Consider the following 27,414-nt stretch of genomic DNA (forward strand, 5'->3'; position numbering starts at 1 on the left):
AAAAACTCTTCAAAAACTTTAATAGGAGGTTATTAAAGATTTTTAATTGGTCTAAATAAGCAATCTGCAAATATTCAATTTATGATTAAAGAACACCTTACAGATGTTCTCTTAGGTTGATATATTTTTCAAAACATAAGTATTATTTTTATTTTAAGCCATAAATATTAATACAAGTTTATATAATTATTTTTAAAATTTATAAAATTTTAACTCTTTGTAAGTACTTTGTTTATAGTTTAAAAATTCTTAGTGATTTCCTAAAATAAATAGCTTATGATAGAATTGGAGTATTACTACATCTTTTTTATAATGTGTTCTTGATTCTTTCTTTAGTTTCTGAACTAAGGGAAAGTAAAGAAGCCATAGTACTCAGAAGTCTAGATGTTGTGTGTCTAGGCTGGGGCTGTAGTTCATTGGCATGCTTAGTTCACACGGGCTCTGGGTTGCAGTCCCAGTGTAAGGTAAAGCAGAATTTAAAGATAAAATAGTTCTGAGGATAATGTATTGTCACTTTCCCACAGCTTACCAAAATCAACCTGGATGCCCAGAAGGTGGAGCAGATGCTGAGAGACGAACTAGCTGACAGTGTGAGCAAGGCCGTGAGCGATGCTGATAGACAGCGCATTCTCGAGTTAGAGAAGAAGGAGGTGGAGCTCAAAGTTGAAGTGTCTAAGTAAGTGCACACAACAGTTCAGTCATTTGATGTGTCTATTGATCTGCCTTTAGGAGGACTGATGATAGGCAGATGGGACAATTTCCATACTCACTTTGTTTTTAAGAAGAGGATTAAGACCCCATGACATAGCACTGGAGAGGAAATGACCTCTCAGAGTTTGCCCCACTCACCTGAAATGTAGGGATGCAGCTGTAGAAGGCACCAAAGCAGAACAGAAACCATGTATGGTCCACTTCTTACTCATGTCGCCTGCTTTTCGGGGGAAGCAGAGAGGGAAGAACAGGGGTCACTTAATATTTATTTTACTAACTTTTAAAAGAAAAGAATTTTTTACCTTTTTATAAGGTTGATGTAAACATACTGTAGTGATATTTCATTTGTATTTTAATAAATGAACCTTGCCTGAAGTTCAGAGTGTAAAACAGCCCCACTGGTTAGCCTTACAGAACAGGCAGTGGTGGCACACACCTTTAATCTCAGTAATCATCTGGTTTGCCATAGAAACTGGGTGGTAGTGGTGCACACCTTTAATCCCAGCCCTAGAGAGGACTATAAGATGGGAGGAGACAGCTCTCACACACTCTTATTCTGAGATCCCTGGAGGCAGGATTTCAGTCTAAAGCCTAGGTAAGAGCCAGTGGCTGGCTGTTTTGCTTTTCTGACCTTCAGTTGAACCCCAATATCTGTTTCTGGGTTTTTATTAATCATGCTACAACATTTGTATTTTGATTTAATTAACATTTCTTAGAAACTAGCTGTGTGGTAGGCATTGTGTAAGACATTAGACATCAATTCATGGACTCTTGCCTACTAACACTTAGGTAAAAGTTTTTTTCATTTGGCAGTAGGAAATATGCCCAGTTATTTTAGAGTACTAAATGTATGCTATGCACTCACTTTCTAGTCAGGGGCTTCTTTCATGGGTAATCCATGGGGAGCACTGAATTTATGTGTCAAACACAAAGAACTTTTAGAATTGTGTGTGTGTGTGCTTATAAAATTATAACTATTTCTTCAGAGTTCTTGGGAAAATTGGTCACTTTTAATTCTTCCCATTATGACTGACTTTGTCTCTTCTCATAAACCTTACCTTGTAAGATGCATTCATTTCATTATATTTTATTAACCACCAGTTACAGAGGCTTTCCAATCTGTATTAGGAAACCATGTATATGTCCGTCCCACTTATCTCAAATTAATCCACCTCAAAATAAAAAGGCATTTTCATTTGGCTTTGTTACAGAAATCATAAGGGAAATTTGTGCAAATGTATAATTTGTTTCTTTTTGTTTTTCAGCTAGTTGCTAAATCAAAATAAACCAGTCACACTTTCCATATAACATAACTTTCAAGTATAAGGTTCTGTGTTCGAAGCATATAATATGCAAAAGTGAAAATGGATTTTACATTAATTCTTAACTGTACAGTTGCAACAGGTTAGCCTGTTTGGGTTGACCTACCATTTCCTAAATATAATAAAAAGTATCTTTGGGAGAATGTGTGGGGGCGAGTGTTTTCTGACCACCTGCTTTTGGAAAGTGACATAGGTCATTGTCTCAGTTTCACTTAACAGATGGCATTATCTTTCCAAATGTGTATATTCTTCTGTACCACAGGTAATGGACTTCCCAGAGTAGGGGATGCTTTCATAGATCACTTTTTGATCCTTTATGGAGTTAGGTTTCATGAAATAGTTCAAGAGACCCTTGAACTCTTTGGACTTGGTGCAAAGAAGAGATATCATAGACCAATTGCATTTCTAGAATGATGTCTCAAAATTGGGACTTTTGGTGTTTGCTGAACTGTTCCTTAAATATTTTGTCACTTTCTAGACTGAGAGAGATTTCTGATATTGCCAAAAGACAAGTTGAGTTTTTGAATACGCAGCAACAGTCCAGGGAAAAGGAAGTGGAATCCCTCAGAATGCAGCTTCTGGACTACCAGGTGCATATTGTGCTGCCTCCTCTGTTTAGTCTGCTTGCTAAGCTCACCTCAGACTCTGATGGAGCCTGGCATGCTAAGCAGGACTAGTTGCAGCAATAGAAACCTGTTCCTGTTAGTTGGGACTTTAGAAACCTTCTTTTTTTCCTTCTTCCCTTTTTTCCAACCCCCTTTCCTTCCTTCCTTCCTTCCTTCCTTCCTTCCTTCCTTCCTTCCTTCCTTCCTTCCTTCCTTCCTTCCTCTTTCTTCCTCTTTCCTTCCCTCCCTTCTTTTCTCAATCTTCTCTCTCTCCATCCCTCCCTTCCTCTTTCTATCATTCTGGTTTTGAGATAGGATTTCTCTGTGTAGCTGTCCTGACTATCCTGGAACTAGCTCTATAGACCAGACTGACCTCGAACTCACAGAGATCCTCCTGCCTCTGCCTACCAAGTGCTAAGATTAAATGCATCCATCACCACTAGAAAACTAGAAAACATATTTTATTTCAAATACCTATAGATTCATTTGACAGCTGCCAGTCACAGTTAACATACAAAGGAGAAATAATTAATGAGTCTTTACTGACTGTATTTTCTCTTGTACATATCTGTGGCTTTTAATATAACCCCATGTTCTATAGTTCTTAGAGGAGTGAAATATATATGGCCAGATGGTGGTGATGCACACCTTTAATCCCAGTACTTGGGAGGCAGAGACAGGCAGATCTCTGTGAGTTCAAGGCTAGCCTGGTCTACAAGAGCTAGTTCCAGGACAGGCTCCAAAGCTGCAAAGAAACCCTGTCTCAAAAAAAAAACCAATACACCCCCACATATGTGTGTGTGTACACATATCTATCAGAGTTGTGCTGTTATCTGTGAACTAAAGGGAAGACACTACTACAAACAACTATCATTTAATTAGAATTTTGAGTGTGTTTCATCCTGGATATATATAGTTTTTAACTATTGTGTTAAAGTAAAATTGTTTTTTTAAAAAAACTCATGTGCAACAGTGTTTTAAATTTTTATTAGTAAACCGTTACTGAACCCATGGTGTGTTTATTGGCAAAACCCCTGACATTTACTATAAATATGTATTTTTTCATTAGGCACAATCTGATGAAAAGGCGCTAATTGCCAAACTGCACCAACATGTTGTCGCTCTTCAGATTAGTGAGGCCACTACTTTTGGTAAGTTGGAGTCAGTTACATCTAAACTCCAGAAGATGGAGGCCTACAATTTGCGCCTAGAGCAGAAACTGGATGAGAAAGAGCAGACCCTCTACTACGCTCGCCTGGAAGGCAGAAACAGAGCAAAACACCTGCGCCAAACTATTCAGTCTCTGCGAAGACAGTTCAGTGGTGCCTTACCCCTGGCCCAGCAAGAAAAGTTCTCCAAAACCATGATTCAGCTGCAAAATGACAAACTGAAGATAATGCAGGAAATGAAAAGTTCTCAACAAGAGCACAGGAATATGGAAAACAAAACACTGGAGATGGAATTAAAATTAAAAGGCTTGGAAGAATTGATAAGCACTTTAAAGGATGCCAGGGGAGCCCAAAAGGTAAAACTTGAACTGAAATTCAGTATTCCTGTTATGTAGTGACGTTGGTGTGATCTGTAGCTGTGTGAGACATGTCCAATGTGCATTTAAAATGCGCATTGTAATTAGCTAGAGTTTATAAATTTAGGATTGGGACTTTCCTGAGCAAGGCTTATTACCAAAATACTTTAAATATTCTAAAAAGTTCTAATAAATTTTAAGTATAATAATTTAAGTGATTTCGTAGTTATCAGTTGATTTCTACTCTGAACAAATATTTATTTAAATTATTTGTTTTTCTATGTTTTTACTTGTAGATATTCCTTGTGAATACTTGCAGTTTTCATAGATTTCCACATTTATTTTATTTTTTTAATTTATCTATTTATTATATATAGTGTTCTGCCTGTATGTATACTTAGAGGTCGGAAGGCACCAGATCTCAATATAGATGGTTGTGAGCCACCATGTGGTTGCTGGGAATTGATCTCAGCATCCAGTGCTCTTAACCTCTGAGTCATCTCTCCAGGCCTCCACATTTATTTTTTAAGGATTAATTTTTATCATTATTTGGGAAAAACCCTATTCTCTGTGCTAGAAATATTTAGAATTTTTTAAAATTTCATTTATTGGACAGAGTTCTCAAAATTTGTTCTTTGACAATTTTATATGTATATATAATAGATTCTGATATCTGTCTACTTTATTGTATCCTCCTCTTCCATCATTTTCCCCGCCCCGACCACTTCTTCCCATCAAATCCTTGTCCTATGCTTATGTTTTTGTTTTCATTTTGTTATCAACTGAGCTTGCCCAGCACCTCTCCTGTGAGCAAGAGTGTGAAACTGTCCTCTGGAGCATGAATGAGTTGTCAGTGGCTGTCACAGTAGACAAGGGTAGGATGTCTAATTTGAACAGTATCACCAGTGAGTCAGTGCTGACTACAGTCAATGCCATGAATGAAACTGAACACAAATGTTACTCATTTCTGTTTCTTCATTTGAAAATAATTTGAAGAATATTTTATTTTAATGTTGTACTTACTTTAGAATAATCTTTGGAAATTCTCACTAACTTTGCTGTGTGTCTTGGCTACAGACTGACTTCCTTTGTCATAGTATAGTTTGCCATTAATTTCAAGTAATATCATGACTAGTTACCTAGCATTTATGTTCATATATAATTTAGGTAATCAATTGGCATGTCAAAATAGAAGAGCTTCGCCTTCAGGAACTTAAACTAAACAGAGAACTAGTCAAGGGTAAAGAAGAAATCAAATACTTGAATAATATCATCTCTGAATATGAGCAGACCATCAACAGTCTCGAGGAAGAAATCGTTCAGCAGAGCAAGGTTTCGTTTTCTATTTCTGTTCTTTTTAAGACTTTAAACGTCAGATCATTACCTTTTAACTGTATTATTGTGATAAAATATAGTTCCTGTTATATTGAGTAACAAAATAATCTACTTCTTGCTTCTTAAACTCCAAACATGAAAATTGATTTAGTTGTAATGGAAGTCTTTATTTTATTTTATTTTTTTTGACAAGAACTTTAAATCTTTTTTTATTGCTTTATAAATAATACCATTCAAAATTTCCACTTCTTCCCCTCCTCCCATTTCCCTCCCGCTCCCCTCTCCCCCTTCAGTCCTAAGAGAGGGCAGGGTACCCTGCCATGTGGGAAGTTCAAGGCCCTCCCCACTCCTTCAAGACTCAGGAAGGTGTGCATCCAAATAGACTAGGATCCCAAAAAGCCAGTACGTGCAGTAGAGACACATCCCGGTGCCATTATCATTGGCTTCTCAGTCTGCCCCAATTGTCAGCCACATTAAGAGGGTCCAGTCTGATCCCATGCTCGTTCAGTCCCAGTTAAGCTGGCTTTGGTGAGCTCCCATTAGATCAGGCACACTGTCTCAGTGGGTGGACCAACCCCTTGTGGGCCTGACTTTCTTGCTCATATTCTTCCTCCTGTTCTTCAACTGGATTTGGGGAGCTCAGTCCAGTGCTCCCGTGTGGGTCTCAGTCTTCATCTCCATCTGTCGTCGGAGGAAGGTTCTATGGTGATATTCAAGATAGTCATCAGTCTGATTGTGGGACAAGATCAGTTCAGGCACACTCTCCTCCACTGCCCAGGGTCCTAGCTGGGGACATTCTTTATAAACTTAAAAACAGTATGTCAGCAAGCTTAGTTGGTAAGTTAATGTTTCTTTTGATGTTAGTTATTTGACTCCTTCAGTCAGGTTTCTGCATGTTGTCATTGTTGATTTAGAACACAGCGTGGGGTAGAAAAAGTAGATGCTTAATGGCTAGACGATGATATTTATAAAACACACCCTCGCCACAGTCATTGTGTTCTGTGTGCTTAGTCTTTCTTCTTCTGTATCCTAGCTACTTATGCTCATGCTTTCACTGTCTGAAGATTGTCACTCACATACCTTTTCTTGCCAGTGAACTGCAAAGGCTCCTTGGTATTGACTAGGAAATTGTGCCATGGGAGGGCTTGCTTTCATTTTCTAAACAATGTTTGCCATCCTCTCTTGTCTTACCTATTTGTTTGTTATTGCTTGTTTCTTACTTCCTGGGATGTAAGTTCTTTGGTGACAGGGACTAGATTGTGTTTATTGCTATGCTTGCATTGCCCCAAATAGTACTTTGAAAATATGTTTCATTGGGGGATGGATGGATGGACTCATGACTAGATTGAAATTCTGACTTTACATCTGCCTGCCCCTGTGATTTTAGGAATGACCTCCTAAGTTTGTGTCTTTTCCCATATAACAAGAGTGCAAGTAGTGACAGCAAAGCTGAGGGTTAAGTGAGAAAATGCGTATCCGCCTGTTAATGCTCAATGTCACTGTGTATGCGCCTAACACAAATAAATGTCTCTTTCAGTTTCACGAAGAAAGACAGATGGCTTGGGATCAAAGAGAGGTTGAGCTGGAGCGCCAACTAGACATCTTTGACCGACAGCAAAATGAAATACTCAGTGCCGCACAAAAGGTATCAAAAATGACTAATTATGTTTGATGTTTCTCTGAATTAGATAGCTTTTTAACTGTAGGATGTATGCTTTATGTGAACTGTCCTGAGTTTCTTTGTTTAAAGACAAGTTAAATTTAGTTCATGATTTTTTCATACATTTATAAGATATAATATTGTTTCCTCAGTACTGTAATGCTGTTTTTAAAACATATTATTTCTCAATAGTTTGAAGAGGCTACAGGATCAATGCCAGACCCCAGCTTGCCCCTTCCAAACCAACTTGAAATTGCTCTAAGGAAAATTAAGGAAAATATTCGAACAATTCTTAAAACACAAGCAACTTGCAAGTCATTAGAAGAGGTAATTTGAAGATTTTGTATTTTGATTGGAATTTTCTAAATATTTACTAATGTCAATAAAGTATAAAATGGTGGATTTCTTGCTAATTCCACTTTTTTATTCTTATATACTATTTCTAATAGCTGATAATGAATAGTCCATGCAGTTTACATGAATTTACCACTCATTTGTTTACTGCATTCTACTTTGGGGGACACTGAATGTATTTTTTTTTTTTTTTTTTTTTTTGGTTTTTCGAGACAGGGTTTCTCTGTAGCTTTGGAGCCTGTCCTGGCACTAGCTCTTGTAGACCAGGCTGGCCTCGAACTTACAGACATCCGCCTGACTCTGCCTCCCGAGTGCTGGGATTAAAGGCGTGCGCCACCACTGCCCGGCAACACACTGAATGTTTTTAACAAGTGATAATCTTAAGTAAATTAAAATAAATATGTAAATAAATGAACTGTTGCAAAGAAATGTACTAAATAGAATTTTATTATCAAACGACTGTTATCATACGTGAAACATGAAGCGAGACTACTTGCTTGCCTGTATGTGGCTAAAATTCATCTGAAGCATTTCAAAGGACAAGCTGAAATGTAATAATTTATTATGACTTTACTATAGAAGCTACAAGAAAAAGAATCTGCTTTACGGTTGGCAGAGCAAAATATTCTTTCAAGAGACAAAGTAATCAATGAACTGAGGCTCCGATTGCCTGCCACAACCGATCGAGAGAAACTTATAGCTGAGCTTGACAGAAAAGAGCTGGAACCAAAATCTCAGCACACAATGAAAATCGCCCAACAGACCATTGCTAACATGCAGGCAAGGTTAAATCAAAAGGAAGAAGTCCTGAAGAAATACCAACATCTTCTGGAAAAAGCCAGAGAGGTATTTGTTATGCTGCTGTTTTTCTTATCGTGTATTTCATTCAAACGCCACAAAATATTTCTCAATGTGGTAGTTCATTTTTGCTTTTAGATGATGCTGTTTAGGACTTGTTGTTTTCACATGATTGGATTACACATCTGTCAGTAAAACTGGCAGTTTGTGTACGTGCATCTTCTTCCTCTTGTGGACCGAGGTAAACGAGAGTCTTTGCTATGGAGACATGGCTGGTTTAGAAAATGTGAGGTGGATTTATGAGTGAAAATTGAAACAGTAAGGTTAGCAATACTCCACAGGGGTGGTCTGTGGAGATATAATTCTCTGGAACAGTAGGAGAGATCTAGTAATTTAAAATGTTCCAAGAAACAAATTAAAGGTGACGGATGCATATTATTTTAATGTTAAGAATAAATTGTAAGACTTGGGTGGTCAGCATGAGCGCATGCTAGCAGAGATTTATATTGGCCGAATATACATATGCATGAAGAGATTATATCTTTTCTGAGGTTTTGGAAGAGTAAAAATTAACTGAGAACATGAATGTATTTCAGTCATAATTTACAGTACGGCTTAACTTCCTGTGAAACAGGAGCAAAGAGAAATTGTTAAGAAGCATGAGGAAGACCTTCATGTCCTTCATCATAAATTAGAACTACAGGCTGAGAATTCACTCAATAAATTCAAGCAGACAGCCCAGGTAAGGTTCTGAGAACGTTGTTCTATCCTTTATTGAGATGTGAGATCATATAATTTAAAATTTACCTCCTCATATCTCACAGGAGAACACACCTACCTTTGAGTTGACAAAATAATCGTATGAGAAGCATCTCTGAGCATGAAAACATGATCAGTTTTTTAACCCAAACCTCAGTAATTTTCAGTGCTTATAGAACCATATTTCTGTCCCTTGCCATAGACTGAAAGCCTCCTATGTTATGAGTCTACTCTTTTTTTTCAAATCCATCCATAAATTAATTTGTATTTATTTTCCAACTTTTGAATTAACCTCCTACTTGCCCCCATCAATCAATCTGTTCTTTATGTGTTGAAAGTGGCCCTGATTCTCTTAACCCACAGCTTTAAGCTCCTCAAGCCTTACCTCATTAATTCATTGTCATAACCCTCCACTGCACCTACATGCTGGCTAAAACACAGGGCATACAAAGAGTACAGTCTATATCCTGTCTTCCTGGTCTTTCTTTTCCTCTCAGATTGTAGACTGCATTGTTCATGAAGAAATGTATAGGATGAGTCATGCATAGTCTCAGATCACACTTACTCGTTACTAACCCTTTCATATCTCATAGGATTTACTAAACCAGTCTCCTGGTCCAGTACCGACCAACAGGCATTTTACCCGTCTGGCCGAGATGGAGCAGACAGTAGCAGAACAAGAGGACTCTCTGGCCTCACTTCTTACCAAACTAAAGAAAGTATCAAAAGATTTGGAAAGACAAAAAGAAATTACTGAGTTAAAAGTCAGAGAATTTGAAAACATCAAATTACGGTAAATCTTAGAAATCTTTTAAAAATGAGCAAATGGCAGTAAGTCTGTGTTGAAGCCTGTGTGAGCATTGTCGCGAGACATTCGTGTGCGTCATTTTGTCCACAGGACTCTGCAGCTCATTGCTTTACAGGATGCGGTGGGTGGACATGAGACAATCACAGGTTGTAGTCAGTCTTACTCAGAAGCCAATTTATTTTCTTCTCTAGAGTCTTATTTTTAACACTTCCACTGTCCACTTCATCCTCTATAAATGAAAATGGCAGTGTTTCCTTGGGCTCCCTCAGAGTGCTGAGATGAATGAAGTCCCTGAGGTCCTATGTACAAGTGTAGCTTGACAACTAGAAGCTCACATATAAATTGCTTTTGTTTAAACATCTAACAGTATGTGATAAAACAGAGGCTCAATAAGTGTTTGTTAAATAAAGATATCAAAAACTATAGTGTCAGAATGTTCACAACATCCTACATATTAAATATTGTAATTTAATTGGTGGTGCACACCTTTAATCCCAGCACTCAGGAGGCAGAAGCAGGCAGACCTCTGTGACTTCAAGGCCAGCCTGGTCTATGGAGTTAGTTCCAGGATAATTAGCCAGGGATACACAGAGAAACCTGTCTCGAAAAACCAAAAATTTAAAAAAAGATTGTAATCATTAGCTAGCCATTTTTTTTTTTTTTTTTTTTTTTTTTTTTTTTTTATAAATAGACCTTTAAACCTAAAATTGGTATAGGTTGTTCAGTTCCTAATCATAGAACCATCTCTCTGGGCCTGAACTCATATCTGATGAAAGTGAGAATGTTGACCCGCTTATGATTCTATTTCCTTTCTGATGGCCTGTTAGAACTTTGACTGTTTACTCTTGGACCCAAGACACAGTTATGCCCGTGTCACGGGAACCCCACAGAGCTGGTATCCAATGCAAACACACTGGGGTTTGTTGATTACAAGTTAGCTAACTTGAACCATAATCCAGCACGCTGCCACAGAGGGTGGGGGAAAAATGGCGCCAAGCTCTCAGGGTAATGGGTTTTTAAAGGGAAAACAGGGTGGCACAAGCCTTGGTGTTTCGGGATTGGGTAAAAAGTGTACAACTTTTGAATTCATTGTTTGGGGTATAGGGAAATTTCAACACAGTCAAAACTGGTTCAAAGATGTTTAAACCAAGCAGATGTTGTTTGGACACCCTGGTGGGTCACTTTGACCAGAGCAGGCACAGTTTCTTGGGAATGTTTATGACCTTGCTGGGCTGCACTCACCCCCATAGTTAGGTCCTGTCTAAAATGGAGTTCTTTCTCAAATGGAGTTTGTTCTGCTCTTTCAACACCTCCCAAAGTTATCACGTTTGTGAATATGTAAGTAGTTACCACTTGAGATTATTTTTTTATTTTCTTTAAAATAGTATATTGTGTTGCTTTTGTCTTAGGTTTTCTCATTCTATTGAATTTATTTTTTTGTATTTAAGCCATGTACTAGGTTATAAAATTACATTTTTTATAATCCTTTTTCATTTCTTTGTTGAGACAGAGTGACCTAGAAATGGATGGTGTAAGCTATCCACAAGCTCCACCATAATCTTCTGCTTCATCTGCCTTAGTGCTGAGATCATAGTCATAAACCACCATGCCATACTAAAAATTACTTAGGCTTTTACATCTAACTTCTAAATGCGAAAAATGATACAGTTTCTGAAATAACTTGCATTTATAGTCTTTTACCATATAAAGTACTAGTAGTCATGGCTTTGTAAAGTTGTTTTGTTTTGTTTTTTTTAAAATATTTATTTATTTATTATGTATACAATATTCTGTCTGTGTGTATGCCTGCAGGCCAGAAGAGGGCACCAGACCCCATTACAGATGGTTGTGAGCCACCATGTGGTTGCTGGGAATTGAACTCAGGACCTTTGGAAGAACAGGCAATGCTCTTAACCTCTGAGCCATCTCTCCAGCCCAGTTGTTTTGGTTTTTTACAATTAAAATATTACTTGCAATACCCAGTCTGGTAAATACACATGGTTGTTTCTCTCAGGCTCCAGGAGAACCATGCAGGGGAGGTGAAGAAAGCGCAGGCAGAAGTGGAGGACTTAAGGCGTGCTCTTGTCCAAGCACAGAAGGAGGCTCACAGTTTGAAGTCTGAACTCCAGGCTCAGAAAGAAGCAAACTCAAGAGCCCCCACAACCACAATGAAAAATCTAGTGGACAGGCTAAAGAGCCAATTGGCCTTGAAGGAGAAGCAACAAAAGGTAAGTGGCAGCTGTCCTCTCAGGAGAAAGGCCTAGAGATGTGTAAAGGATGCTCGCATAGCTGTTACAGTGACACTTTATCTCATGCCTTCAAAGGACGGCACTTTTGCATGGCTCTGCAATGGTAGTGCTATGTTAAAATGCAGATAAAGTTCAATTTATCTTTTTATGCCTGGTGATTTGCTGAATTACATTCTCATTTTCCGTTGGGTTTTTATTTAGCTGGAACAATTTTGAACAATTTAGGGGCTGGGATGGTATAAAGGAAGAAGGATTTAAGAAGTTGGCCACAGTGACTTTGTGGATAGAGATTTAATATGGAGTAGTCGCTTGGCTGTTTTGTTTTTATTTATCTCATACTTGATAAGTGGGTTAGAAGATGCTACATTTTCCCCACCTTAATTCATAAATTTTATGGGCAAATATTTTAAACAATGTCTTATAACATTATTTAGCTGCCTAAATTCAGTAATTTCACATGAATGGATACATAATGTGATGTTTTTCTAAGTGAAGAATTTATTGCTAGTGTATAAACTTGGAAAATTTCAAACAAAATATTCTTTCTTTTATAATATGAGTTGCTTGGCATAAAGATTGCTTCTGAAAATAATTGTCAGGGTTTTGAACTATTTCTGAAGAACTGAAAAAATTACAATGGAAATTCAGTTGAAAACGTTCCAGAGTTTGTGAGTTATATTTAATCAAATTCATTTTGTTAATCTCTCATTTGTTTGTTGAGACAGGTCTCACTCTGTAACCAGGCTGGCCTAGAACCCCCTAGGTGTAAGCTGTCCTCAAGCTCACTGTACTCCTCTGCCTCAGCACCTTGGTGCTGATGAGATCATAGGCGTGGGCCATACTTAAAATTACATAGGATTTTGCATTTAATAGAAAAGTAGTCGAAAGTAATACTGCTTATTTTGCATTTTATTTTGCTCATATACATTGTTAATTTTCCAGGAAAAATGTTTGTATATTGTAATTTTTAGGCACTTAGTCGAGCCCTGTTGGAACTCCGGGCCGAAATGACAGCTGCGGCTGAAGAACGTATTATTGCCGTAACTTCTCAGAAAGAGGCAAATCTCAACGTGCAGCAGGTTGTTGATCGACATACGAGAGAGCTAAAGGTGAGTATCAGCGCATGGATTAGTATGGCCAGATACGGAGTCAGTTCCGAGGATGATTTTGAACTGTTGGCTAATTAGACAGATACACACACAGTTTTAAGCAGTATATTCTTGTGTTACTCAGATATTGACTATTATCTGGGGGTTTTGAAAAAGATGGACTACTGTGAGTTATGCTTACTAATAGAACCCATTGAAGAAACAGAACTCATTTAAGAGACGTTTTATTTAGAAAATTTTAAAGCATTTTTAGTACATCTCAAGTATTACTGGGATTCAGGTCCAGCATGGACAAACACTCCACCACTGACCTAACTTCCAGCCCTCAGAATTCTTTTAAGACTGTTTTGTTGGGATAATTTCAGGTTCACAACAAAATTGAGAAGACAAGAGATGGGTAGATATACCAAGCATACCTAGCTTTTTCCATAACTGCCACCCCACCAGTATGATGTCATCTTAGCTATAGAGATATCAGCTCTGAAGCCTTTCCTTCAAGTAAACTAATTTTTCTTTTTTTGAAAGAGGGTTTTCCTGTAGCTTTAGAGCCAGTCCTGGAACTAGCTCTAATAGACCAGACCAGGCTCACAGAGATCTGCCTGCCTCTGCCTCTTAAGTTTTGGGTTTAATGGCATGTTTCACCACCACCCAGCTAGTAAATTAATTTTTAACAACTTACTTTATTATTTTCTTATCTAGCCAGTAAGCCTAGTGATTTAAACTTTTTCCTTAATTACTCTTATATTCATAATAACTCTCAATTTGTTTTTCCCCAAAAAGATTCTTTACAGAAAATTTCATATATATTGTGATAAAATTAAAAATCTAATTGCTTTCATTTTATTTAGTTTTATTTACTTCTGATTTTTTCCATATATGACTTATATGTAGTGATCATAAAAAAAATCTGTTAACTAAATAAATGTATAAAAAGGAAGAGTCCTTTACTGTTTTAGTTTTCTATATTACTGTTTTAGTATTCGCCTATTCATATGAAAGGCTGCTCCTGAGTTTTTCATCTTTTCATATCCATTTTTCAAAACTTTCTCCACAATATAATTTTCTTTTAAACACATTATAATAACATTAATTACTATTGCTAATAATACTATTTGACCTTAATCATTTATCCAATAAAACACATACTGGCTGGTGGTGGCCCACATAGGCAGGTGGATCTCTGTCAGTTCAAGGTTAACCAGGTGTACAGAGAAAGTTCAGGACAGCCAGGGCTACACAGAGAAACTTTGTCTCAAGAAAACAAAAACAAAGAAAAAGCAACCCACTTACACACTTAGTTGAATAAGCCATTCCAGAACAACTAATAGCATGTTTTGGCCACTGTCTTGATTCAGATCAGCTAAGAATTCCTGTGTTTACAGTCGTAGCTACTGTCTCAGACCGACAAAGTAGTTCACAAAGTGTTGAAGTCAGAGATCTAGGTTATGCAAATCGTATGTTTTAGAATCTGTAAAGCATTGTTGTGTATGTTGGAAAGTATTGTTTTTTTATTATTTTATAATGAAACATTTTGCAATAAAGTTTTGTTTCAACTGTTTGTTGAAAATTATTTGTGTTGAATTGTCTCCTTTTGTTCTCTCAGTGAACTTGTTTCATTTGGCAGGAATGAGGGAAATATCTGCAGTTTCTAATTTTCCCCTGTGTGCTGTATTTTAAAGATCTATAGTGGACTTGTGTTTCTAATGCATATTAGTAGTATAACTTCAGGTTTTTGTTGCTTTATCTTTAATACTTGAGGAAGATTTGTGAATAATGATTTTATCTCTTATTAGGCACAAATTGAAGATTTAAATGAAAATCTTTTAAAATTAAAAGAAGCTCTTAAAACAAGTAAAAACAAAGAAAATTCTCTAGCTGACAACTTAAATGATTTAAATAATGAACTGCAAAAAAAGCAAAAAGCTTATAATAAAATCCTTAGAGAGAAAGATGGAATTGATCAAGAAAATGACGAACTGAGAAGACAGATTAAAAGACTGTCCAGTGGGCTACAGGTAATACTGTATTTAATTCAGATAATGTATAAGGCGTGATTCTTACTCATTTTAAAAACTTTTGTTGTTTTGTTTTTGTTTTGTTGTTTGTTTGTTTTTGAGATAGGGTTTCTTTGTGTAGCCCTGACTGTCCTGGAACTCACTCTGTAGACAAGGCCGGCCTGAAACTTGGAGATCCACTGGCCTCTGCCTCCCAAGTTCTGGGTTTAAATGTGTGTGCTACCACCACCCAGCTCTTTGATTAGTTCTTTGAGTGATCTCTGTTGTATTATTTGTCTGTAGCAGGCCATGTACAGTGGTAGCTTTCATGTTATACTGATACTCAGAATCATGTAGAAAACGTGATTAATGTTAGCCTCACAAAATTTCTATAATTAGAATGTTGAATGTGTCCTTTGATATTTGTCATCTAAAGTTATATCTTAATGTTTTCAGAGCAAACCTCTGCTAGATAATAAGCAAAGTTTAATTGATGAACTTCAAAAAAAAGTTAAAAAACTTGAAAGCCAACTGGAAAGAAAGATGGATGACGTCGACCTAAAACCAGTGAAGGAGAAGGTATGTGGAATGCTCTCATTAATAGTTTTACACTAAATGGAGCATTTATTGATGAACAGGATTTACTCTAATAGTCGGAGACACACTGTTTATGGTACTGAATAAAGCTGAGATGTCTAAGGCAGCTTTCTGACCTTTAGAAGAGTTCACTGCCCTTGAGGACTCACCTCTAGTGCACCTCCATGTCGTTTCCTGATACCGGAATACTGTCTGTGTCTCTCACATCCTGTAGCTCGTGAGTTTACCATGCTCCCCATCTGCTCATCTCATTGCTCAGTCCTAGTGAAGGGATCCCTTACACGCTGTGAATCACTTACTTCATTCTCCCAGAGATTATTTATATTTCTGGAAGTCAGATTACTCTCTGAATACAGTAAAAATAAATATCAGGAAATGACTTGTAATTTCAAAAGGATACTTATAAGCTGACTTGAATAAATAAGGTTAGAAACTAATTTGGAGAAAGCATATTGAAGGGTATTGGTAGGCTGAAAGACCAGCTCTCAAGGCTGCTCCCAGGGTTTGTAGAAAACCCCACAGCACAGTGAAACTGAACTTAAGGTTCCTCTCTCTGAGGGTATGGGAGAAATTCATGCATGTGCTATTCTGGTCATGCTCTTATTATTCTATTTTCTGTTTTCTAATTTTCTCCTAAGTTCTAATTCCTTCTAGTTCTCCTTTGTTTCAATTTTCTGTTCCAATTCTTAGTTCCAGTTCATTCTTGCTTTTTTGTTCACATAGCTTAAATATATTTTTTTAGACATGACATCCCATTTATAATAAACATTATGTTTTATAATATTTACCATATTAGTCTAAATGAAATTTAAAGTCAACATAAGCTTCTATAATTTCAATAATGTTATAAATGTACTAAATGAAATTGGTAAAAAGTGTAAAAATAATTTATAAAAGAATGAGCATGATAATTATTCATATATAAACATGTATACTAGAAAAATAAGGTAGCCGTGTATTTGGGCCTTATGTAGCATTATTGTGAGTTCAGAGCTCTAATAGACTCTGATGTATATTTTGTAAAAATGTGTTCCAATTACAGTTCAAATTATCTAAATTGTATTGCCGCTCATAATTTGATTTCCAGTATGGTGAGCAATTGTTGGTAGTATTTTCAGAAAAATAATGCCTAAGCTTTATTTTAAAGGGCAATTGTATTCTTACTAAATTCAAGGTATAAGGAAAACATAAAAAATTTTGGTGTTCATATGGTAAAATGGAATTAAATTCTTGGTCAATACAATTGTGAGAACTGTTTTAACTATGTAAACTCCCGGGAGGACTTGTTCAGAACATGGGATTGTTGTGTATCACATGGCTTTCTTTTGTACCTTTTATTGTAATACTAGCAACCATACCACTACCATCACTGTTACCAGAGAGCTTACTCCTATAAGACCCTACAGCCTGCCTTTTTCTATTTTTTAATAGCACGTATCACCAATTAACTTACTCAGTATATTTATAACTTTTTATTATGTATATTGCCACCACTCAAGTTTGTTCCACAAATAAAAATTGTAAGATTTGCAAACCTTAGCCTTTATATCTGGTTTACACATTTTTTTCCTCTTCATATCTAGAATACAGCAGGCCCATGGGCAGCACTAAGTAAATACATATTGGATGGTAAAGTAATGTGCATTTAGACCAGAGTGCTACAGTATTAGGAAATTGCGATACTATTGAAGTGGTCATTCACATAGAATTATTTTTAGAAGCTTCCTTAAGTAAACCATGTATGTGAATTTTCATTTGACTTTTTAAGGTTATTGGACTTAGTTCAGATCTTCCCTAAGACTTACCTGTCAAGTAATGCACAAAGCCTGCTTAAATTGAAGGCCTTTTTTCAAATAGTTTGCCATACTTAATGGTTCTAGAATTTATGAAACAGAATGAACTATTTATATATTAACTTGAAAGCATAGTTCAAAATGTGGATTGGCATTTAAAATGAGACTAAAAGTAACACCAGCAGTTTTATAACCCATTTGTTGCTGTTTACAGAGTGCTAGAGAAGAATTAATTAGGTGGGAAGAAGGTAAAAAGTGGCAAACCAAAGTAGAGGGAATGCGCGGCAAACTAAAAGAGAAAGAAGGGGAAGTCCACAGTCTAGCGAAGCAGCTGAGTACTCTGAAGGAGCTTTTTGCCAAGTGAGTTTAAATTTCATTATAAAACTAATACTGTGTACATTTTTATCCTGAAATCATGTCGTTTATTTTATTTGATAAATGGCATGTTTGCTAGTTTAGGTTATTTATGGTTCACATTTTATTGCCTTTAAAAATGTGGTCTAATGTATTTTAACTATGAATGAATTATCTATGATTGTCATATAAGTTCATACCAACTGCAGAATGGTTCACTTACTGCATATGAAATCGATGATGACTGAACTACGATTTAATAAACCAAACAGAAATTGCAAAAGATCCATTCTTATTGTTCCTTACTAAATTCTACAGAGCTGATAAAGAGAAACTTACATTGCAGAAGAAACTGAAGACAACAGGCATGACTGTTGATCAGGTTTTAGGAGTGCGAGCCTTGGAGTCGGAGAAAGAGCTGGAAGAGTTAAAAAAGAGAAATGTGGAGTTAGAGAATGACTTGCTACACATGAGGTAATCCATTGCGTGCAGTTAGAGAGCCTGCGCTGTCGAGGAGGTGCTGGCTCGTACACGTGGGAATAGAAATGTATTGCTTCCAGTACGCATAGGCAACCTACCTTTACCATTCCTCTCTGGAGCTTCCCGTGCTATTGCTGTGATCCTCCCAGTGTTTCTCAACATTGTTATTTGGATAGAACTGGACTTTAGTTAAATCCTTATAGTCTATTCTTTGGCTGCAAAACACATGTACCTAAGCAGGCACGAGGCAGACAGAAAAGAGAAGCAAGGGAATTTTGTCTCCAAATTTAAGAAGTTTGAACATCTGAGTTTTATTTATTAAATTCATATATTAAAGAGAGAAAGGATATGACTTAGACAAAATCTTAGTAAAGATATAGAAATAAGATTGAATTTTATTGTCCTCACATTATGTATGCATTTATTTGTTAAGAGGGGAAACATCCTGGACAACAAGGTTTCACAGATTAGTTTGTGCCAGAGTAAAATGGGTCTTGTAACCAGCCAGTTAAGTTTGGACTTGACATGACAACATATACTGAAAACTTTAGAACTTTATTGGGTCCTGAAGCTTTCTGAGAACGAAATACATGGTATGTAATTATTATGTAATGTTTTCAAGATAGTGGGTGTTTTAGCTCTTCTGCATAACTCCATGTAAACCAATGCACTTTAAAATGTTCAGGTGTCTCCATGCTCCCAATTTACTCAGGAGATCTTACCTTTTTCTACTTTCTACTTCCCTTGTAGATTAGATCTATGTAAGTCTCTCAGTGTCTGCATTGTTGTCTAAGTTCTCTGGGGATTGTGGTTTGTAGGCTGGCTTTCTTTGCTTTATGTTTAGAAACCACTTATGAGTGAGTACATGTGATAATTGTCTTTCTGTGTCTGTGTTACCTCACTCAAAATGATGTTTTCTAGCTCCATTCATTTTCCTGAAAAATTCAAGCTGCCATTATTTTTTTCTGCTGTGTAGTACTCCATTGTGTAAATGTACCACATTTTCCTTATCCATTCTTTGGTTGAGGGGCATTTAGGTTGTTTCCAGGTTCTGGCTATGACAAACAATGCTGCTATGAACATAGTTGAGCACATGTCCTTGTGACACGATTGAGCATCCTCTGGATATATACCCAAAAGTGGTATTACTGGGTCTTGAGGAAGGTTGTTTCCTAATTTTCTGAGAAATCGCCACATGGACATCCAAAGGGGCTGTACCAGCTTGCATTCCCACCAGCAATGCAGAAGTGTTCCCTTTTCCCCACAACCTCTCCAGCATAAGTTGTCATTGTTGTTTTTGATCTTTGCCATTCTTACAGGTGTAAGATGGAATCTCAGAGTTGTTTTTATTTGCATTTCTCTGATGACTCAGGATGTTGAACATTTTCTTAAGTGTCTTTCAACCATTTTAGATTGTTGGATTATTTTTTAATATAAATTATGATCCTAATTTATTTCTTGTGAACTTTGGAAATTTGAAAATTTTAAGTTATAGTATTTATACACACACACACACATATTTATTTTCTGTATCATAATATAATATATTTGAGAAAAAGTGAGTTTCTATAATCGTCTGATTGTTGTTCACAGGACCCACCAAGCTCTTCCACGAGATTCTGTTGTGGAAGACTTACATTTACAAAATAAATATCTTCAAGAAAAACTTCGTACTTTAGAAAAACAGCTTTCAAAGGATGCATATCCTCAGTCTTTGGTAAGTATACATCTTCCTTCCCCGCCCCCTCCACCTCCCCAGTGTTAAATGAGGCATAAAAGGGCAATTACATTCATCATCTGAATAGAAACATTAGCTCCTCCTCATTAATGCTGACACAACACATCCCCTTTTACCAACTAATGCTGAACCATCTCTTTAACCCTCGCTGATGGAACAGAGGTTATCTTAAATCCTTGTGCTTTGTCTAAACTGATGGAACAGAGGTTATCTTAAATCCTTACGCTTTGTCTAAACCTTCATTACACAGAGAGAGAGAGAGAGACGCTGCTGTGTGTCATATTTGGTAAGTGATGGTTAGCAAGTGTGCTGCATGCCCATTTCTTCTCCAATGTGGTCCATCTGGGTTCCACCACTAGTATTAATGTTCACAAATACAAAAAATACAAGCAAAGCTAAGCTAAGACAAAATGCTATATAACCATACTGAGAACCAAAACTGAGAAGAAATAAATGTCTCTGATGAGTTACATCATTGGCTATCTACAGATATTTTGTGGTATTTCATAACTGTTGTTGATCCCACTGAATTAAGTATGGAGACAATACCAAATAGTAAATCAAGCAAAATTAGGTCAGCTTCACGGATTTTTTTTAACTTGAATTATGAAAATATATCAGTTCCTAAAGGAAAGAAAATTAATAATTTTGTGAAAATGAAAATCCAAAACATAAAACTGAGGACATGAATAGGGCTGATAAGGATAAAAAAATGAAAGGACATGTAGCCAAAAATGTCAGTCACATAACGCTAGTCCAAGTGGACCTGCTGAGGAGGACCGTGATGCTGCCACCATGCGGATGTGTGCTGAGGATGCTTAATAGGCCAGATATGAAACCCATGTGTCAGTTCTGAAAAGTGCCTGCTCTGAGCACACTGTAGTCCTTTACTTCTTTCTTAGCTGAGCTTCCTCAGTAAAAGCCATATACAGAGTGACAATGTAACAAAGAATGTAGGATTTATAAAAGGGAAAACACCTATTAATAAATAATTTTTCAGAAATTTGGACAATCCACGTAATTGTTTTTAACATTATTTTCAGAAAGTAAGAGAAATAGTTGCATATTTATTTTATAGTAATTACATTCATGGGGTGATAAGAAATATATTAATATACCTTCATGTAAAATCTGCAGATATACTTTTTTCTAGAAGTCATAAATTAAATTCATTAATTTTTGTGAAGTCATTAATATAAAGCAGTCATTGGTACTGTTATCACTAATCAGACTAGCTTTCTACCAGAGGTAGACAAATTTCAGAAAGAGAAAACAGCTTACAAGTAGAGAGGTAAAGATTTCCATGTTTGATGGAGACGGCAAAACCATCCAAGATGCCAAAGCTGTCAGCTGTGTAAATGTAGTAGACTAATAGTAGAGGAGCTTGCATACACACTTGGACCCTGTAATAAGTGGGACCTGTTACTTAGTATGGCTTATGCCCGTCACGATAGATAGATTGTATCTTCTTTCTTGCCATTGCCTTTATGTATATACATCCTGTAATAAAAAAAAAAAATTGACCAAAACTGCCTTCCTGCCAATGTTCTGTTACATGTCTCATCAGAATTACAGATTAATAGTAATGGGTTAAATTAGAGCTAATGGGCAAGCAGTGTTTTTAATTAATACAGTTTCTGGGCAGCCAGGACAAACAAGCGTCCCCCCTGCAACACCTCTTAACTTGGTTATTTCTGTAAGGCAAACAAGATCACATTCTGAGATGAGGAGGAACAGTTTCATCCCTCCCAATTTGATAACCTTTATTTTGAACTAACAAAACCAGTATAGGATAGTTTAAACATTATGAGAAAATATGTGAAATCACTCTATTTATAGATTTTAAGCCATATCTGACTTTGCTTTCTGTTTTAATTTTTAAAAATTACCTTCTTTGGAGGCTTTTATCTGTCTTTCTTGGTTTTGGTTTTATGCGATATTTTCCATTTTCCTCCCATATTCCTTTTTAAAAATTCACCTTTGACAATGTTACAGAGTATGTCTTTGTGACTTTTATTAAGTGTTGAACATATTCTAAACTTCATTTTCCAGACTTCAGAAATAGAGTCAGATGATCATTGTCAGAAAGAACAAGAACTGCAGAAAGAGAACTTGAAGCTGTCATCTGAAAATATTGAGCTGAAATTTCAACTTGAACAAGCAAATAAAGATTTGCCAAGACTAAAGGTAAATTTAATTTTATAAAAATACCTAACTTCACCACACACTGAAATTTACTTACATTACTTTCTGAAATGCATATTCGTAAGGTATCTTTATCTTTGTGATGTTATGTTACATACATTTCCTCATTCAGGAGGCATGATTGAGTCCCCACTTTATATTTTTAGGTGCTAGAGATTAAAAATGTAAATTCAAGCATTAATAAAACATCTTCTAATGAGGAAGATGCCAGTCAACAAGCAAACAGTAGTGTCATTCTCAGCTGATGGGAAGTGCTAGGAAAATAGGAAGCATGATTAGTAGAAAGCGATGAGGACAATGAGAGAGCTTGCTGAGAAGGGCTGGTGGAGAAGTGGTAGTCGTGCTGACACTAAGAGCTCCACACAGAGGGTTGTACTGATAATAATTGCAGACAGCAGACTATAGAAGTGTCAAGTTTATGTGCTCCAAGGTAAGAAGGTATTTTTTATATTTCATTAGTAATTGCAATAATTGAAATGTATTGTTTCTTTAGAAGTATTACTTCTAAAATTCTTTTTATCTTTGGCTTTCTGTATCTTACCTATGGTGGTAGCTTTTTTCTTGGCTAACTGTTTCAGTCTTATTTTCTAATCAATAACATTATCATTCTGTCATTTCCACTGGTGGTGATACAATTAAGCTTCATGCTTCTCATTCTGATTTCTACTCTGAAAAAAATCAGTGTGATGACCTCAGTTCTTTTTCTGTGTAATTGTCTGTGTATGTGCATTGTGGGACAGCAACTCAGGGTTGGCCAATGGCCATATGCTTAGTAGTCTTTAATTTATGTAATGTGTTGTCTTAGTTGGGGTTTCTATTGCTGTTGTAAACTTCCTCAAAGCAACTGGGGAAGAAAGGGTTTATTTCATTTTAGTCCATCAGGGAAAACCAGGGCAGGAACCTGAAGGCAGGAGCTGAGTCCAGGAGGAAAGCTGCTTGTCTGCTTGTTCCTTGGGGCTTTCTCAGCCTGCTTTCTTGTAAAACTCAGGACCACATGCCATGGTTGACAGAGTGAGCTGGACTCTTCCACATCAGTCTTTAATTAAGAAGACACCGCAGACCTATAGCCTTTATGGAGGCCTTTTCTCAGTTGAGGATCCGTCCTCTAGGGTTCTTCTAGCTTGTGTCGAGCCAACAAAAACAAGCCAGCACATGTCTGATATCAAAATTTCTTTTGAGACACAGCTGTTGAGTTTGGTTGTATAGTTAAGACTTTCAACTCAGATTATGCTTTCTTTCTCTTTTTCAAGGCTGTTATATCATCATGACAGATTATTGTATTTTTTTATGTTTTAGAATCAAGTAAGAGATTTGAAGGAAATGTGTGAATTTCTTAAGAAAGGAAAAATGGAAGTGGAACGGAAACTTGGTCAGGTCAGAGGGGTGAGTTTGTGTTCTTAGGAAGCTGGCGACAAAGCTTTGAGCTCCTTTTGATTTTGGGTGGTAGAGTGGTATAAAAAAGCTCTCATGAAACCAAAAGTTTATTCAGGTAATAATACTATGACATACATGATGCATTCTGTGAAAACACTGACTATTAATAGAAAGTACTCGGAACAAATATTGACAGTAAACATTTGTTTCAAAGTGAAAATATGTAATCATTTATGCACAATAAATATGCATATAATTTTATCTTTTTTAAGGAGTACAAGAATAAAAAAGAATATTTGACATTTTCTAAGTATATATTAAAGTTTTATATAAATATTTGTTTTAGGATTTTTTCATTGTATATTATGAATGCTAACTAAAATTTTAGTAGTTTTATTCTCTGAAAATTTGGTATACTTTACTTTGATCATACCCACTTCCAACTCCTCCCCCATACTTTTCTCCCAGTCCACCCCCCTTTTCTCACCCTAACCCTCCAACCTTGTATACTTTTTTTAAGTTAATTATGCATAGACTCCAGTTTATGCTGTTCACATACTTCTGGGTGTATCGTCATCCAATAAAGCATGGTCGACCTACCCTGAGCCAGACTTGTAATGAGAAACTGACCCTACTTTCCCAGAGCTCATCACGTTTATAACTCGTAGGTTTAGGACCCTCTTCCCACAGCTGTTGTGAGTTCATCACTGCAGCAGCCCTGTCCTGCCCAGCGAGGAGTTAAGCACCTCAGCTGTTGAAAATTAACTAAATAACTAGTGAATTGTCTTTGTTGACGTCCTCACTAGATCATATATTAACAGAAACCAGATTTCTAAGCCACAGCGTCTAGAGAAAATTGCCTTCATAATGCTACTCCTGAGCTGTTTAGACACCTTGTTTCACTTTTGTCATTTTACTCTGTGCAAAGAAACAGAGCAGTGGTCCTCAACCTTCCTAATGCTGCGACCCTCCCATTGTGGTGACCCCCAACCATAAAATTATTTTTGTTGGGGGCTGGAGAGATGGCTCAGTGGTTAAGAGCATTGGCTGCTCTTCCAGAGGTCCTGAGTTCAATTCCCAGCAACCACATGTAATGAGATCTGTCGCCCTCTTCTGGCCTGCAGGCATATATGGAAGCAGAATGTTGTATACACAATAAATCTTGAAAAATAAATTATTTTTGTTGCCATTTCATAACTAATTTTGCAACTGTTCTGAATCGTAAGGTAAATATCTGTGTTTTCTGATGATCATAGGTGACCCTGGTGAAAGTTCAACCTCCAAAGGATCATGGCCCATAGGTTGAGAACCACTGTACAGATAACAATTATTAATGATAAGTACAGTAATGTTGTTGGTTATTTTTTTCTCTTTGCTCCTCTGAGGTCTGCCACCCAGCTCTCAAACAAACACAGAGTCTTATTATTACTTATAAATGCCCAGAATTACCTTGGCTTGTTCCTAGCAGCTTTTCTTAACTTAAATTATCCTGTCTACTTTTTGTCTCTGAGCTTTTACATTTTTCTGTTTCTGTATGTCTTTTCTTTCCTTCCTACTCTGTGGCAGGCTGTGTTGCTGGGTGGCTGACCCATTTAATTCTCCTCTTCTCCTTTTCTCTATCCTCTTCACATTCTTCTCTTATTTTCTCTGACTACCAGCCCTGCCTATTTCTCTCTCCTTCCTGGCTAGTGGCCATGAGGCTTTTTATTAGACCAATCAGGTGTTTTAGATAAGCAAAGTACCACAACTTCATAGGGTTAAACAAATGCAACATAAAAGAATACAACACACCTTTGCATTGTTAAACAAATATTGTTAAACAAATAGACCTCTTTTGGCATTAGTACATCATAGTCTCTAAGATATGAAATTTTAAAAGTTTGTTTATTCCCTTGTAGTCTGGTAGAAGTGGAAAGACAATTCCAGAGCTAGAAAAAACTATTGGGTTAATGAAGAAAGTAGTTGAAAAAGTCCAAAGAGAAAACGAACAATTGAAAAAAGCATCAGGAATAATGACTAGTGAAAAAATGACTAATCTTGAAGAAGAAAATGAAAAATTAAAGGTAAGTTTTATTTGATTTTATATGAATGTTTTACTGTTTTTATTTACATTTTTGGGGAAAATATTAAATCTGCTCACTGCAGCAAATGTCCTTAGTGAATGTGGTTGCTCTTGACAGTCAGAAATCTAAAGGTAGCTACAGCATGGCCCTGCTTCTTCGTTCTTACTGTTTCTGAACCAGTCGTTCTTTCTGATGATAAATTATGTGTCTAATTTAGGTTTGATTTGTAAAGGGGGGATTCTGTGGGGTCTCTTGTATTTCCTTCAAATCTTAACATAATTTTAATGTACAGACAAGGTTAGATACCAACTTTGGCTATAGATAAGTCGTTTGGGGAAAGTCTTCAATTGTAGTCATATCAAGTAAGGTATCTAAAACTTCCTACCATGAATTAAGTTTTATGAGTTAAATAATAATCTTTATTTTTTATTTAAGCGAATTAAAATATAATTGCTTCATTTGCCCCTTTTCCTCACCTCCCTTTCTGCCCTGCCTTACTTCCTCCAAAATTCTTTATTTGTTACATATAATATGAATAAATCCATAAATTTGCAAAGCCCACTTAATGTCGCTTGTATGATTCCATATAAATAATCATTTTATTGATTTTTTTATATGTTGCTTTATTAATTACCAGACTGAATTAGAAAAGCTTAAAGCTCACTTTGGACATCAGTTGAGTACACAATATGAATCCAAGAACAAAGGCACCGAGAAAATTGTTGCCGAAAATGAACGGCTTCGGAAAGAACTTAAGAAAGTAAGACGTTTATGATAGGTTACCTTTATTTTCATTAAATATCTTGACATATCTTGGCAAAATTAAAATCCTTGATGTCAGTGTCTGTTTACAGTAGATCTTAAGGGTTATATTTTCATCAATTGGTACATTTATATGCAAATTTAGAGCTAAGGTGGCATCATGAAGAAACTGCTCATTCTGGTTCTGTTTCTAGTTAATGGGAATCGTTCCAAGATGGATAATGTCTATCTGTTGCTCCGGTTCCTCGTATATGAAACTGGGAGTAGTAAATATACCTGTGTCTTAGCTAAGCCTGGGCTTGAATGCCTGTCATCCCAATATCCAGGCAGTGTAAGAAAGAGACCAGCCTGGGCTACATAGGGAACCAAGCTTAAAAAAGAAATATACATACACACACTACTGATGTTACAGGGCTCTTGAACTGTTTAAATGAGTTAATATTTATGCATATGACTTAGAGCAATGAACAACTTAAAGAGCAAAGAACAAAACCATTTTGTTATTAAGATTCCTTTCTATTTAAATGGTAAAATGTCCCTTACTCTTGACAAATAGGTATTATTTTTAACTTACATTATCTAGTGAATGAATTGGGATCATAAATCTAAAGACTTAAAATAGTAACTGTATTGTGAAGTCAGAGCTGTGCTATATTTAATATTAATCTTTACTACTGGGAATAATGTGTCACTTACATACTACATGTGTTAATGGCCAGCACTCCTTAAGTATTACAGAGTCAAAACAAGCATCTTTTAATGTAGTAGCATTTCATTTGTTATTTTAATAAATAAAGCTTGCCTGAAGATCAGAGAGTA

The 27,414-nt window shown here is 36.3% G+C and overlaps 1 protein-coding gene across 4 annotated transcripts in view; it reads left to right on the forward strand.

Moving 5' to 3' along the window:
• Cep290 (centrosomal protein 290) overlaps positions 1-27,414 on the forward strand; it is a 77,671-nt gene that overhangs the window by 40,335 nt on the left and 9,922 nt on the right. Inside the window, exons 28-47 of one of the 4 annotated variants that reach the window (XM_050135467.1) lie at positions 525-676; positions 2,512-2,623; positions 3,708-4,163; positions 5,331-5,495; positions 7,036-7,143; positions 7,351-7,485; positions 8,092-8,358; positions 8,945-9,052; positions 9,663-9,862; positions 11,892-12,105; positions 13,098-13,235; positions 15,029-15,250; positions 15,686-15,808; positions 17,834-17,979; positions 18,292-18,447; positions 20,047-20,170; positions 22,244-22,378; positions 23,693-23,779; positions 25,669-25,833; positions 26,471-26,593. In XM_050135467.1, coding sequence (XP_049991424.1) covers positions 525-676; positions 2,512-2,623; positions 3,708-4,163; positions 5,331-5,495; positions 7,036-7,143; positions 7,351-7,485; positions 8,092-8,358; positions 8,945-9,052; positions 9,663-9,862; positions 11,892-12,105; positions 13,098-13,235; positions 15,029-15,250; positions 15,686-15,808; positions 17,834-17,979; positions 18,292-18,447; positions 20,047-20,170; positions 22,244-22,378; positions 23,693-23,779; positions 25,669-25,833; positions 26,471-26,593 — 3,336 coding nt within the window. Of the gene's footprint in view, positions 1-524; positions 677-2,511; positions 2,624-3,707; positions 4,164-5,330; positions 5,496-7,035; positions 7,144-7,350; positions 7,486-8,091; positions 8,359-8,944; positions 9,053-9,662; positions 9,863-11,891; positions 12,106-13,097; positions 13,236-15,028; positions 15,251-15,685; positions 15,809-17,833; positions 17,980-18,291; positions 18,448-20,046; positions 20,171-22,243; positions 22,379-23,692; positions 23,780-25,026; positions 25,834-26,470; positions 26,594-27,414 lie in introns of those variants that run through there. The other 3 variants (XM_050135468.1, XM_050135469.1, XM_050135470.1) reach the window with 3 other exon arrangements.

Source organism: Alexandromys fortis, unplaced genomic scaffold (assembly GCF_014885135.2).
Source record: "Alexandromys fortis isolate MF-2015 unplaced genomic scaffold, M_Fortis_MF-2015_v1.1 scaffold_24, whole genome shotgun sequence".
NCBI classification, from domain to species: Eukaryota; Metazoa; Chordata; class Mammalia; order Rodentia; family Cricetidae; genus Alexandromys; species Alexandromys fortis.